Raw genomic sequence first — 14,375 nt, 5'->3', positions numbered from 1 at the left:
AACAGAAGACAAGGCTAACCTGATCACTTTGGTAAATATGTTAAGCTGGTGACAGTGGTCAAACCCAAGTTGTTTTTTTGTGTAAAAAGGAAAGAAATACTGAAAAAAGGAGACAGAACAATGTTGCATCCCAGAATAATAAAATACAGTATGTATCTTTTTGTGGTTAGGGTTATTATAAAAAGGAAAATGTCTGTAACTAACCGGAAAATCTCAGATCAGACTGATCTGTATGCCCTGTGTCTTATTGTTTTCATTAGATCCACTACATGTACCTTCCATAGGATCAGTTACAATAACACAACTCTTCGGGGACTGGGTTACCTTTTGACCCAAAGACTATCATATGCACACAGAGGCAACAACTGCTCACCAGGTAAACCTGTGCTGCTCTGGAGGTTTATTTCAGGAGAACAGAGAGCAGTACAAGATGGGGATAGACAAATGGTTCAGATCAGGTCCTATGGTTGACCGAGACAAGGACAAGAAACCCCAGGCAGCATGAGAGGGCCAGAAATAGCCCCATAGCCTGGAACACATTCTTTTGGTATCAGTCAATGCAAATGCTAATTAAATTGGTGTAGGATGAATGCCAAATCTATTTTAGGGACTTAATAACAGTGCTTCATGTGCTTTATGTACACAGTTCATAAAAAAAGAATAGCTTCATATAACTGAACATAACTTCCCAAAAATCACTGTGTGACTAAGTGACAGAGGTAGACTTCTTTGACTGTAACAGTTTAAATTAATGACTGATGATTGGTTGTCCTTGTCAATTTTCATAGCATTCATAATACTACAGCGAACAGCGTTTAAGTCTCGTTGTTTGCTCGTGTGTATGGAAGTTTTTAACTGCCAAAATCAATAATAAAGACAAATAAATAAATGGCTCGATTAATAAATTGTTATTATTATTATTAACTGCGCCACAAATATTAAAAAATAAATGTAGGTTTTAATTTTTGTGACCAGTTAACATCTATGTGTTTAATAGCTTCTGTACTTGTTTACCATTAGATTAATTCCCCTGTTAACTTATTTCCCAATTTTATTATTTTAACATCAATGCTTGGTGCTCACACACAGTCAATACAACCTAACATCAATTCAAAAGATGTGTCATGCTACATGTTTATGTATATTTGTATATAAATATCTATGTGTTCTGTAATTTGTGTAGCATGAAGAAGTTTACAAACCTTCCTTTAATTTCTCAATCCTGTGTTGTATAATGAAATTAAACATCATACCTTATTTAATAATTGATTCATTTTTAAATGTATTTAGCATTATTTTCCACCTATTTATTTCCACAAACATATGCAATTTCAGTTTTTCAACATTTTTGCTACTTTACACAAATGAGACGGCTGTCATTAAAAGTGTGTCACAGGGTCAACTACTGCCTATTGTTAGATTGACTTTTCCTTATTATACAAAAAGGAGCAGTTTTAATCATTACACTTTGCTCAGAGCCAAAAATGGCATCTGTTTTCAGCACCAATGGCAATAACCAGTGTCTTATGACTATGAGGGACTGACCATCACCAGCTCTGCTTTTTGTGCCACAGCACCAAGAGTGCCTTCACTTAAATTGCTGACTTGCTAGAGTGCTGGCTGCCAGCTTTGTAAGGTGTTGGTAGTAAACAAAACACTTCCGTTGTTATGAAATGTAGTTCAGAGTCATGCCTCACTTTTGCAAAGGCCATCCTGCAGGACACCCCTGAGCAGAGCGTGAACAGGGCAATGGTGGAAACTGGATATTCCACCTTGATATCAAGTTGGCAATGGTGGCAAACAACCTGTTGCTGCTGGGTGTGTCCCTGTCACAGCTGTAACGACAGGCACGAAATGGCACAACTTTACCTGCCACAGGCTATGTGGTGTGTTACATAACTGTCCTCCTGCACAAGGACAATTAGGACCTCCTGGCTGCTCTAAGAACAGTTTGGAGAATACGACAGAGCATTGTCAGCTTTTTAAACAAGGCAACATGTCTGAAACAGCAACTACTGTTGGGCTCCTCTTACTTTTGAAAAATTGTTTGCTCTGTTGGTCCACCTACTGGCCTGAGTGGTACATCTCAGACTAAGCTTTTCATACTCAAGAACATCATGAGTTTAAGTCAAGCTACAGCTGTCCGGTTCAGCTGGATGCACTCTATCCATCTAATGAAATGGAAAGGTTACAACATTTGTGCACTCTGTCTGTTGGCTTATGAGGAATGCAATGGAGTGAGGCATAGCAGCTGTTGGAAAGCACAGGGAGAGGGTGGCTGGTTAACACTTGTGCTGCAGCAGCATCTTTGCAGATGAATTCAAAGCTCATAATGTCAGACACAAGTGATTGTGACATTTCAAATTATTTGAGCATTCTGCATATTTTGGTTTATTTCAATGGATTACTTATGGGATGTTATAAAAATACTTTTTATTCTTTTTTTACAGCAATCTGTTTTACTTTGTCATATAGAAAAACAAAACATGCTGCTTTAAGAAAAAAATCTATGGCTTTGAATGCGGTTTCAGCCAAACCTTTTTGTCTGGGAAAACAATTTTATTCATGTTTTTTGACTGACAGGAATAAGGGTGTTTTTTTTAGAACTACATGAGATAAATTCACTCTAAATAATGATAACATGTTAAAGTTTTGTTAGTGATCCAATCACAATCACTTCACTGCAGTGATGCAGACAAGTATTCACACATAGTCATTTGTATTTTGCATGAAATGTTGAAAGCATAATTTTTCTTGTTAATTTCCTGTAAGTCGTAAGTTGCAGCACAAAACATTTTAACTCTACATTACTGTACAAACAATAACAGTGTCCAATTCAAACCCGTGGACACTGATGAAATATAACTTAATACACACAAATACTGTGTTTATGTACTTTGAGTATTTCCATTTTTCTGCAACACATATAGTACCTTTTACTTGCTGCATTTATTTGATTACTTCATTTACTAGTTACTTTACAGATTAAATGTTCCAGTAAAGCCAAAGTAGTGCATTGTTTTTATTATTTCATAGGCAGTTGGATAAAAGAAAAATAAACAAATAGAAAAACATTTGGATAAATAGAAAAATCTTGAAAACCAGACCCAATAATTGTCCCAGGCATCAGCATACCATATACACACTACTCAAAATATGGGCGCCTATATGCATATGGATTTGCAATAAAAGTTGAATGAAATGCGTGGCATTACTTTTATGGGGGGCAAAATATTCACAAACAACAAAATCAAAATGCATGCTAATTTTGAGTAGTGTACTTTAAAGTTCTTTAAACTTACACTGTTGATCCTTAGTTACATCTAATGCCAGAAAAGTACTTTTGATCCTGATATCAAATTGATACTTTAGTTTGGAGACTTTTACTCATGTACTATTTGTATGGGCAACTTTCACTTTCACTAAAGTAACATTTTCACACTTCATCTTCACTTGTCCTCAAGTATGATTTTCGGGCACTTCTTACAACAACACTGCCGCTGGGATGACGCGGATACAAATTAGCGTCGTCCATGTTGTTAACGGAGAAATTTCATCGCGCTTGGCAAGAATACTGGAGAGCAAGTTTGACGGTGTAGACATTTAATTAGCTTCAATTATGAAAGACAAATGCTTGGATAGATGATAACCTCCTCGTGTAGGGGATGTCCGCCTGTTATTCGTATCCTTTAATTAGAGACAAGGTAGGAGAGAGCCCGACCTTGATTTGTTCAACTGTTAGCTAACACGGTTAACTGTAACAGCTAAGCTAACGTTAACTTAATACACACAGTGGAGGCAGTAAAGTCAGGCTCCTGTCCCGGTGTCCGATCATTTTTAAGTTGTGAACAGCTCTAGGGTTGTTACTCTCTTAATTCCTCGCAGCAAGTGATTCATTTTTACTTTCAAAAACAATTTGACCTGCATTTTATTAGCCTTAAATAACGTTAGATACGATTAGAAACCAAGCTTCCTGTGCTCTCGAGGTTGCACCCGCACGAACCGCCCCATTAACACCTCTTTTAAATGACAGACCTGCTGTGGACTTCATTATTTTTCACTGCCGATATCTTACCTTGTGCCTCCTTAAGTGGAGTCTCCAGTTCAAACCTTGAAAGCCGGTCGTCATGTCGCTACTCCGATGGGGGTAATGAAGCTCACTGTTCACACGTGCAGCACAGGTGTTCCTACTGTACGTGCTCTACGTCACGTTTTTACCTGTTGTCACAAGAACGCTGTATTCAAAGGGATCAGCTGTGTGTGCAGCACTTGATGTGCAATGACTTGACGAAGACAACTGAAATGATAAAAGCTTTATTCATAACAACACTGGTTGACAAGAACAACAGGTGTACTGCACATCAGTGTATTTTTTTTTCATATAGCTTAATCAGAGCTCTGTAATACTTAAATATAGATTTGTATGGATGATCTAAGGAGCATTTAAGTAACATAGGTCTGACCTGGTCTGCCCTACACATCCAGTATTATTTATAAACCCAAAATCAGTCTGATAATAATTTATAGAATTGTTCTCATTTAACGTTCTTTCTCACTCACGACAGTAACGCATTAAATGCAAGATTGTCACACACAATAAAAAGAGAAGCATTAAAATATGCAGGTCATCCAAGGGATATTACTTAATGACACATATGAGGGGAAAAAATACAGCAATTATTAATTATCAAAATACATCATTTTATGTACATTGTTGGAGACTACCAAAAGAGGTAAAAACAAAATACAGTTTCTGCTTCTGTGTCGCGGGATGGAGGGTTGTGGAGAACTCAAAGTAGACAGGATAAGTTCCTCCTAGGAGAAAAACAAAAAGAATATAGTGGTTAGATGGATATGTTGTGGGTAGAGTTATTTAATATTATACTGCAATTTGTTTGAGTTTGCTTACAGTAGGTGGTCGTCAGAAGAATTAAGGCACTGCTACAGACTGCTCTCTCCTTCCGTTTGAACAATCCCACCAAAAGCTGGTAGTGCATCCTCGACTCCCTGCAGGGTGGAGCCTTTGTCATCATCCATATCTTTATTTTCACCTTCCTGGGATGTTAAAAATGAGATACAACGTACATAATAACTGAAGACCTACTGTACCAGACAACATAAAGAGTAAAAAAAAACACAATACAACTATATTGAGGGAAATTAAAGTAAATTCAACTTGAATTTGTAGATGAATGGAAAAAAGGAAACCCACGATGACCCCAGTAAAAGAAGTGTATAGTGCAAAAATAAAGCATGCGCCTCTGCATTCTATGACAACTCAAAAATTCTCTTCATTTGGACTTTGTCGACTATTTCGTCTAAATTCTTGAACAAACAATAAAGTCAGCTTTGCACTTGAGAATGTTGTATTAAAAGAAACGCTGTGTAACTTTCTGCAGAATGATAGTTGATTGCTTAGTCTCTTTCCATCCACCTATCCTTCATCAGTAACCGCTTATCCTTTGCAGGGTTGCTAGAGACAATAAAAGCTTACATTGGGCGAGTGGCAGGGTATACGGCACCCTCATGACCAGATAGTCAAATACCGATCAAAATCAAATACCAAAAGAATACAGTGGGTAATTTTTAGTAAAGTCTGGGATGTTTCAATCAAATGGGTCACAGGGACTATCACAGTGTAAATGTCTGATACAGCAGCAGAAAGAAGCACCGGAGTGGTGTAGAAAGTGGTTTTAGGTTCAGACAACCTAGAGCATCAGTGGGATAACTCACACTCTTTTACACTTCTATAGAAATTTTTTAGGGCAAACCAAAAAATTGCTTTGATCAGCACTGCAGAGTGCTCTTCTACTCAACATTACTATGTCAGTGTGTGAGTTAAAGGTTAACAAAAGCTATAACAGTGGTCTCATGAGTAGAAAATAGTCCTTCGCTGCTCTCATCTTTATTTAGATATTTAAATATAAGCCCGCAATGCTATCTGAACTTACCTTGAGCTTTGATAATCCTTTTGACTCTATGACTGGTGAGTGACTTGTGATTGGGGAGAGGGGTGAAACAGGAGAGTGAGGTGAATGAGGAGAGTGAGGCGACTTTGGCCGGTAGGATAAGGACTGGCTTCTTTTCACAGCAGAGGACACTGCCTGGGCGAAGCGGGATGGGGTCGCAGGAGAGTAGGGCCTAGGTGCTGCAAAGCTCCTTAATTTTTCCAAGCTTAAACCTACGCTTGGCTCTTTAGACGGCAAACTACTTTGCCTGGTGATTCGCATGATGCCTACATTCTTGTCATCTCCTTTAGGGCTCGGCTCAACATTAGCGGCTCCTGTCGACTCCGCTTGAAACTGCACAGGAGGTGGAGTAGTAGGAGGAGGAGGAGGAGGAGGAGGAGGTAACTGTGCTCTCTCTGAACTTGCTTGAGCCTCCTTCTGGCCAGAGCCAGGACTGGCAGTGAGACTCTTTTCCGCTGCTGAAGTTACATAATACCCAGGTGTTTTTTTGTGCTGTGATAAGCGGAAAGAACCAGGCTTGGGTTTAGTTGCGGGCGGAATTTTCACCTCCTTGACCTCCGCTGGTGAACCTGCTTGAGGTGTCATCTTGTCATCTGCTTTAGGTAAACTTGTTGGTGATGAGGAATGAATGGACTCAGGTATACTTCCATTAACAGTGTCGTCGGTAGTAGTAGTAGTAGTAGAAGTAGTAGTAGTGCTAGTCAGTAAGTCTTCCCTGGGTATGGCAGAGTGCAGCTCACTTTTTTCCTTTGAGACCTCTGTCTGTTCTCTCGCTGCTGTGCTGTCCTCCAACTGAAGGGCACCAATATTAGGTCCCTCTTCTGGAGCAGCGTTGGGTGTCTCCAGTGTCAGTGCAACTTCAAAATATCTAAGTTTATCCAGAGATTTCTGAGGCACGATAGTGTACGTTGTCATCCCCATCTTGGGGATGTAGTCCCTTGTCAGCTCGTTGGAAGGCTTCGGCTTTGGCTCAGAGTTTGTGGCATAAATAGATGGTGCCTTTGTCGTAGCAGAGGCACTTGGTGTTAACTCTTGGCACGGTGAGGTCTCTGAGGTGTGGGATAAGGCACGTTCGAGGTCAGGCAGGTCCAGCTCCTCCTTCAAAGTGGCCATATCTTTCTTCCCCAGTGATTCAGAACCAAGCACATTAGCTGAGGAAGGGACTTCCACATGCTCTTGTGGAGGCGGCGGTAGTGGTGTAGCATCTGTTTGCACTTGAGCATCCTCTCCAATGGGCTGGGATGTGCTGGTGGCCACTGGGCTCTCCGACCTGTCAGACTGCTCAGGGACGGTATTGTTATTTGCCTGTACCTCTGCATCCTGCATCACAGGCGGAGGGAGGCTCCTGGGTAAAGTTCTGCAATCACCTTCGACACTTTCAGGTGTAGACACTTCAGAGACAGTGACATTTGCCACGGTCTGTTGGCTCGCATTTTCAACTTGACATGGACCACCATCTGTACAGGAGAAGAAAAGGCATCATGTGAGACAGTAAAGAAGTTGAATCAGTACCACTTCTTTTACCAGAGTCTCTTTTTACACCTCTGTGAAGTACCTATCCATAGTCAGTGAGTCAGTGGATTACCAACAAAAGATGTCAGTTGGCAAGCCCCCAGTTTGGAAAACCAGCAGGAGTACTGGTGTAGGAAGCTAAGGAATGTACTACTGTAGACGGGGCCAGCAACAAAATATATTTTAGCCTACGAAAACAGTAATTATCAGTTTAAGTGTCAGCTTAAATACTGGCGCTTTGGCTTGGAGCCCACCCAAACTCCGTCACTATTTGACAATCTGGAGATTAGACTCAACAATCTATCTTTTTCCAGGAAGTAACATTGTGTTGATTTAATGAACCAAAGTAAATGGAAGAAGAACTTTAAGAGAAAGGGGGGAAACTTTGGAGGAAACTGCATTTCGGTTGTTTGGTAAGTTATTTAATTTATGTGTAGGTATTTAGCTCTATCTTACATGATGGTTGGGTACAACAGCAGTATTATGTTGGCAGAGAAAGTAGAGTGAGGAAAGGGCCGTCTGACAGCAAGGTAAAGCCATGAAAATATCCCAAAATGGTTGATACTTAAACTGAAAGGTTCTTTTTAGATTGCAAAATCACGTTTTGCTGCTGACCCCATCCAGAGAGGTATATCCTTTGACTTTTATATCTACTGCATGTAATACACTGACTTCTGAAGTACTTCATACTGTACTGTGCCCCACTTGAACAATCCAAATTTCTCCCTTAAAAGGTGCAATATGTAAGAATTGGCCACCTGTCAAATAGATACTCACTTTTATACACATACTGTTGATTGTTTCTGATAATTTAGAGTGTTTTCAACTAATATTCCTACATGTACATGCACCTTTTAGGCAAAGTTAAGAAATACATTAGCAGGTATCTAAGTAAAAAAACAATACCACTACAGTATAACCCAAGCGTAAACCCACTTGTATCAGCCGGTTCAGGTGAACCTGTGCCATCAGTTGTCCTGACATCACTCAGAGCTGCAGAATCGTTCACTGGGCTCTGCAGTTGACTGTAAAAATCAATTAGAGAGGTAATTAGAAGTGAAGCTGATACTACTTAAAAAAAACATGACGCAGGCTTGAGAAGTCATACTAGAGTTCGTACTTGCCATCTGAGGACAGATCACGAGACTGATCTTCCCCATTGCCCTCGACGGACATTGTGCTCAGTGCGTCAGTGTCTGGGGAAGGGGAGTGCAGTGAAATGTCAGCAGACATGTTGAGGCTGCTGTCCTCTCCCTGGGTATCACTAGCAGTGGCAGACATTAAAGAGGCAGTGGTCTCCTCTTGCTCCATAATCTCCTCTAGTGTGTTAGCAGCCGCACCCGCTGTAAAAAACACCATTAAAAGGCATAATTTAAAATCATTCACATGTACCGTTCCTGAACTGGCTGTAATGTAAACTATTTTCTGTGTGCTTCTTGGAAACAGTATGATACTCGTCAACTGAATTGGGAAATAAAGCAAAAGTTCTTTAACTTCTTTATTTTTTTGAATTATTTGTTTTTTTAGTTAAGCAAGAAAACCAAGCATGTAACCAGCTATATTTACATATCTCACAAATTCACCCTTTTCCGCAAAAAAAAAAGGTTCTTTTGATGAACGAATTCCAGTTAATCTTTTACATCTCAGTCTCCCTCATCTAGTTCTTAATTTAGCACTTCAAGGAAATGCATCACAGAGGAGCAGAGAGCAAAAGGAATTTCAAGGCTACTTAAATAAAACTGCAACTTCTCACTGTTCTCAGCCTCTGATCTCTGTATCTACTGCGCAGACAGGGCTGCTGGGGAAACGGCACAGGAAGTGATCTTTCTCTGTGGACTAAATGTTTGAAAAATTGTGGGGCAAAGGGAGGACGGAAATGGTGGTGTATACATGTAGACAGCAGTGGTAAAAAAAGAAAAAAAAAGGCAAATGACACTCTTTATTAATGAGATGTGTGAAGATATGCTGCTAGTGATGGGACGATGGGTAACAGAGGAGTTTGCACAAATATGTAAAGAAAATATTAAAAAGGAAGACAGGCAGTGATTTATATAGGGAGAGTAGATAAGAAAGGAAACAAAAATCTTTATAGGCTGTGGGAATTAAAGGCTGTGAGTTTTTTTCAGTGTTTAATTAGAATATACTTAATGGAGAGATGTACATTTGTTTGGTGAGCTTCAAGGTGCAGAATGCAAAACATTGCAAACTCTTGAATTCATATTCAAACAAATAGGGGGCAGTATATCATCAGGGTAACCGCTAACTGCTGCTAATTGCAGCTAACAGTCAGTTTGCGGTCAGGTCTGGGAGCCCAGGGTGTTATTATGAAAAAGGGCAGTCTGGGGCTAGCTAGTTAGCATGCTAACTTCTGTGGATATCACTGCAGCACAATACACAGCCATCTTTAACATTGTCAAAATTCTTATTTCTTCACATAATTTTCAGGTAGTAAAATTCGGAAATATTGCACCTTCAACGCAGTTGCAGAACTCAAGAGGAACATCTTATTTCAGAGACACTACCCTCTTCACTAAAGAAATTCTGGACCTTGCAGTGAATAGTTTTCATAATTTCCTAATATTGAAATAAAAACAGCTCCTATGAAATCTGCTGACAGCAGGATCTGTGGATTATCCAGAGGTACAAACATATTTATTCTGGAGTGTGATGTAATTTCAATGCTACTGAACGCCTCAAACCATTCACCTCCGATGTGTCAGGGTGGCGGCAGAGAGGTTAAACCTCAGCAGCCAAACCCCAACTAAATGTGTTACTAGGTGCCATCAATGGGAAGTTAGAACATGTGCTTTGTAAAGTATGTGATCTGACCTTTAAATTTAAAAAAAATCTGTATATCACAGTATATTTTGGGGAAAAAATTCAAACTCAGAAAGTCAATATATTTCCACATAAACATGTAATTCTTGAGGGGAATAAGGTCCCCAGAATATTGTTTGATGCTAGAAATGTAGCTACTTAGAAGGGTCCTGCTCACATAAACAAAACAAAATAGTACAGAATTGTGTTGTGTCCTTTGATTATTCATTTTATTCACTCTTGAAAATCAATAAGTGAATAATTTTCCCTCTCTTAAAATGTCTTCTTGAAAACTACATAATGTATCTCAGATATTTGCCCACTTTTATGCCTTCAGAAATGTTAGCCAAAAAAGGGTCACTTTCTGTCTTTTTTTTTTTCTTTCAGAAATGCTGCATTTTGCTTTAAATTGCTTTGTATACAGGACGCGTGGAGTTTCCCTTACAGGACAATACAGCAAGTTTCCACACAATCACAGGAAGGTATATCAAAGCAGGTTAATTATACTCAACCAAGGAAAAACACCACATACTCAGGTCCCCCAATAGAATAGAATAGAATAAGCCACTGCTTAATAATGACCACTAGGAGGCACAAGAGTCACATAAGTGAGAATTTGCAGGCTTCTGCTGCCCAGTTTGAAAAGACCTTTCTGTCTGTGAGGCCAAAGTACATAGGACGAAACATCACACTACAGGCAGTGTGTTTGTCAGTGAGTTAATCAATTTAAATGTATGATTTAAAAAAGGACTGTGTTGCTCCACATTAATAAATGCAAACAAAGACAAACCTTGCAGATTTTCGGTTTCAGTCAGAACTGCTTCTTGGACAGCAGCGCTGGGGGTCGTGGGGGGTGGAGGAGCTTTGCGTTTGGTTCTCTTCAGTGAAGACTCAGCTGAGGACCCACGACTTAAACCAGCAATCTATGTGACATACGATTTCATTAAGTTAGATAATCGATGCAGCTAAACACATAAGTCACATGGCTGCCATCGTGCCATTAAAGCCCACAGAGTCCACTCACCTGGTCACTGTCCAGTTGGGCGTTAGGTTCCGAGTTGAGCCTCCGCCGAGCGCAGAGGTCCGAGGAGCTCTGAGACACGAGGATCGGGGGCTGGGGCGCACGTCTCTTCTTTGGCACGTAGGTTGGTGTTGTAGGGGAGCTAAGCGGGGGCGAATTGGAACCAGGTAAGGCCATGCTAAGTGGTCGAGGCTTGCTCACGAGCACAGGAGAAGCTGGGGCACTGGCTGTGGTTGCCTTTAAAGAACAAACATCCAATCAGGACATGATAAGAGGCCCTTTGCCAAACAACACAGTGCACATTAACCAATGACCAACCAAAGTAAACAAACCTCCCTCTGAACATGTAAAGCTACTTTCTCACTCAACTGTATCTTTGCATAATCGGCACACAAGAAAAACCCTGCATCACCTGTTCAGACTTTTTCTTGCTTTTTCGAAATTTGCTGAAGAGGCCTTTGTTTTCTTCCTCTTTCTGGTTTTTATCTTTTCCCGGCGTGACTGTTCCTGGAAAAAAAGCAAGCATCATAAGATAAGATTAGCCAGAATATGACGGCTCTGCTGATATCAATCAGACTGTTACGTACAACGTAAATACCTGCATGAGTTGGCGAGGCTGGACACACAGGGGAAGCAGGTTGTCGTGCAGAGAAAACTGCAAGCGAGAGAAACACTTATTGGTTAATATGCTGAAATCTGCTGAATCTGATGCCATACACACATGGTTGATTTCTTTTAAATACCCTAGTACTTACCTTTCATGTCTCTTGCATAAACTTCCCTTATTGCATAATCATTAAGAGAGCAGGACAAGTCCAAAGGGGCCAGTGATTGGACATCTCTCAACAGAACGGTGGTCTCAATGTCAAATTCACATTTCTCACAGATGGCTGGTAGATGTTCAGCCAGGGGAACTCGAGGACTCACTCGCAGTATCGTTTTCTGGGTCTTTTTGTAGTTTATCACCATCCGGACGGTTGGCTGGAGAAAACAAAACCCGTCACTCAACATGATCGGCACACAGTAGTGTTTGTGCAGGTGCCACGTGCTTAAACGTACCTCAGGCATCTGCGGACCTGTCTTCTTGTTTTTATCCTCCCCCTTGGGTTTCAGTATGATCTTCTCTGCATCCAAAGTTCCTATGAGAGCATTGGGCTTGAGCTTGGTGTTCTTCTTGTTGGCAGTGACCAGTTCCAAGGTGTGGCTCGAAGGGTTCAGGTGGTACTTTGCACAAAGTGTCACCAATAGATCCATCAAGGGTTTGCTTAAAGACAAAATTATTTGAGTTTTATGAATCAACATGCTATGCAGGGTTGAGGTGAAGTATGAACAAATGAGTCTTGAGTCTTTTGCAGAAATGGCGAGTGATTCTGCTATCCTGACATGGGTCGGGAGTTCATTCCACCACTGAGGTGCCTGAACAATTTCATTATTTCACCGATCATTTTTTCAATTAATAGATTTATCAATAAAATGTCTATAAAATGGCAGATAGAGTGAAATATGTCCAAAGTGTCGTCTTTAAAGGTCATAATGATTACATTTTTATGTAGACAAATCATTTCTTCCTTGAGTTATATGGCTACAGAGCTTGTGGAATGCAGCATAAAAGTATGTCTTTTCCTTAAAAACATGACCATGATTGTGAATAAGTCATTTTGATATGTTTGGTTAGTTTTGTCAGTGATCGGTAGTCTTGGTAGTTGCCAGTTTGTGGAAACAAAATGTTAGGATGGCTGAGTTCTACAGTAAGCGCCCAGCATACCCCAATAGTGGCTAGTCAGCATTAGCAACGTGGACGTTAGCTAATGTTAGCTAGTGCACAAACGGGCAACCACTTGAGGGGGCAAATGATTTTAACAACAGCAATGGTGTAACATGAATCCAACCGTAGGGGGAGATGGAATGCCACTTTGCCAATTTAGTGGGCTGGATGTCGTCAATAACACCTTTAAATGTCTTGTTTTGTCCAACCAGCAGTTAAAAAAACCCAAAATATTTTGTTAATATATATAGAAAACAGTAATATTTCAAATAAAGAAAATATCAGAGAGGCTTGAACCAGAGAATTCTGGGTATATTGGCTTTAAATAATAGTCAAAAATGTAAAGAAGCAGTGCAGAAGATGTAGAAACAATACAAAGCACACTTAAGTTAGTTACAGTAGCAACAGTAGCCCTTGCAGAGCTTCCTTCACAGTCATAATACAGTGCAAACATAATGCATTCAACTTAATCCTCAAAATATCAACATTAGCACTAAATTTTGTGCAGGCACTTAAACCAGGTTTATAGGGAGAAAAGAGGGTAAGGAATTCAGTGTTAATCCTCTCATTAGGGATTGGTCTCTGTACTTTCTCAATAGGGTAAGGTGCAAAAGACACCCGGAGAGGAATGTTAGTAAACTATGTGCATTGTGAGAAAGATAATGATATCTTAAGTAAACTCTGCCGATGGAAAGTCTGAGCTGTGTGAGTGAGCAGACTCACAGAAGGACACACAGACCTTGTTGTTAAAATCTCTGACACAGAGGTATGTTGACACATGTTGATCTGATTAGGCGGCTGCAGTCATAGCTGAAGTGGTGAACAGTGAGATTTGTGTCCTTGTTGCACTGTAGCATGCAATCGAATGATAATCTGAGGAGTTTGAGTATCAAGAGTTCATCATTCCTTCTTTGTTGGGAGAGCAAATGTAATCAATTTGGTTCCCAGAACAAATATTAACCAAAACCACACATTCAGCTGCTCCACCTATCTGACTCAATATAACTGGAGCTGAACTTTACTGTAAGTGATGACTTCATCTGACATCATTCTCATTAGGTAGTGTTGCACAGGGATCTTTTCACTTAAATTGCAAACTTATATGTAAATGTTAATGTCAGAGAGTAGTGAATGACTTGCAATTAGCCTAGCACGATGTAGTTTAACTATTTTGCACAAGCTTGCTGGTAGTTCAACTACATCCATATTTGCATAGATATGCACGTAGTTATACACAGTTTTTGTATAGTCAGCCACTTAAAATACTTGGGCCATGAAAGGAAAGGCACAC

General features: G+C 40.1%; 2 protein-coding genes across 5 annotated transcripts in view; both read right to left on the bottom strand.

Moving 5' to 3' along the window:
• The window catches only part of grb14 (growth factor receptor-bound protein 14), a 33,043-nt gene extending 28,772 nt beyond the window's left edge, over nt 1-4,271 (bottom strand). The window contains exon 1 of the mRNA XM_030428397.1: nt 4,076-4,271. The gene's annotated coding sequence lies outside the window, so the exon portion shown is untranslated. The remainder of the gene's footprint in view (nt 1-4,075) is intronic.
• Nucleotides 4,272-4,298: 27 nt separating this feature from the next.
• cobll1b (cordon-bleu WH2 repeat protein-like 1b) overlaps nt 4,299-14,375 on the bottom strand; it is a 31,470-nt gene continuing 21,393 nt past the window's right edge. For all 4 annotated transcript variants that reach the window (XM_030428393.1, XM_030428395.1, XM_030428396.1 and 1 more), the window contains 11 exons: nt 12,379-12,583; nt 12,075-12,300; nt 11,918-11,974; nt 11,732-11,826; nt 11,323-11,556; nt 11,089-11,221; nt 8,602-8,824; nt 8,418-8,506; nt 5,952-7,426; nt 4,910-5,055; nt 4,299-4,815 (listed from right to left, as the gene is read on the bottom strand). In XM_030428393.1, coding sequence (XP_030284253.1) covers nt 4,942-5,055; nt 5,952-7,426; nt 8,418-8,506; nt 8,602-8,824; nt 11,089-11,221; nt 11,323-11,556; nt 11,732-11,826; nt 11,918-11,974; nt 12,075-12,300; nt 12,379-12,583 — 2,851 coding nt within the window. In that variant the 3' untranslated portion in view covers nt 4,299-4,815; nt 4,910-4,941. The remainder of the gene's footprint in view (nt 4,816-4,909; nt 5,056-5,951; nt 7,427-8,417; nt 8,507-8,601; nt 8,825-11,088; nt 11,222-11,322; nt 11,557-11,731; nt 11,827-11,917; nt 11,975-12,074; nt 12,301-12,378; nt 12,584-14,375) is intronic.

The sequence above is a fragment of the Sparus aurata genome, chromosome 9 (genome assembly GCF_900880675.1).
Source record: "Sparus aurata chromosome 9, fSpaAur1.1, whole genome shotgun sequence".
NCBI lineage: Eukaryota > Metazoa > Chordata > Actinopteri > Spariformes > Sparidae > Sparus > Sparus aurata.
The sequence above is the reverse complement of the archived record's forward strand: the minus strand, read 5'-3'. Positions and strand labels throughout refer to the sequence as shown.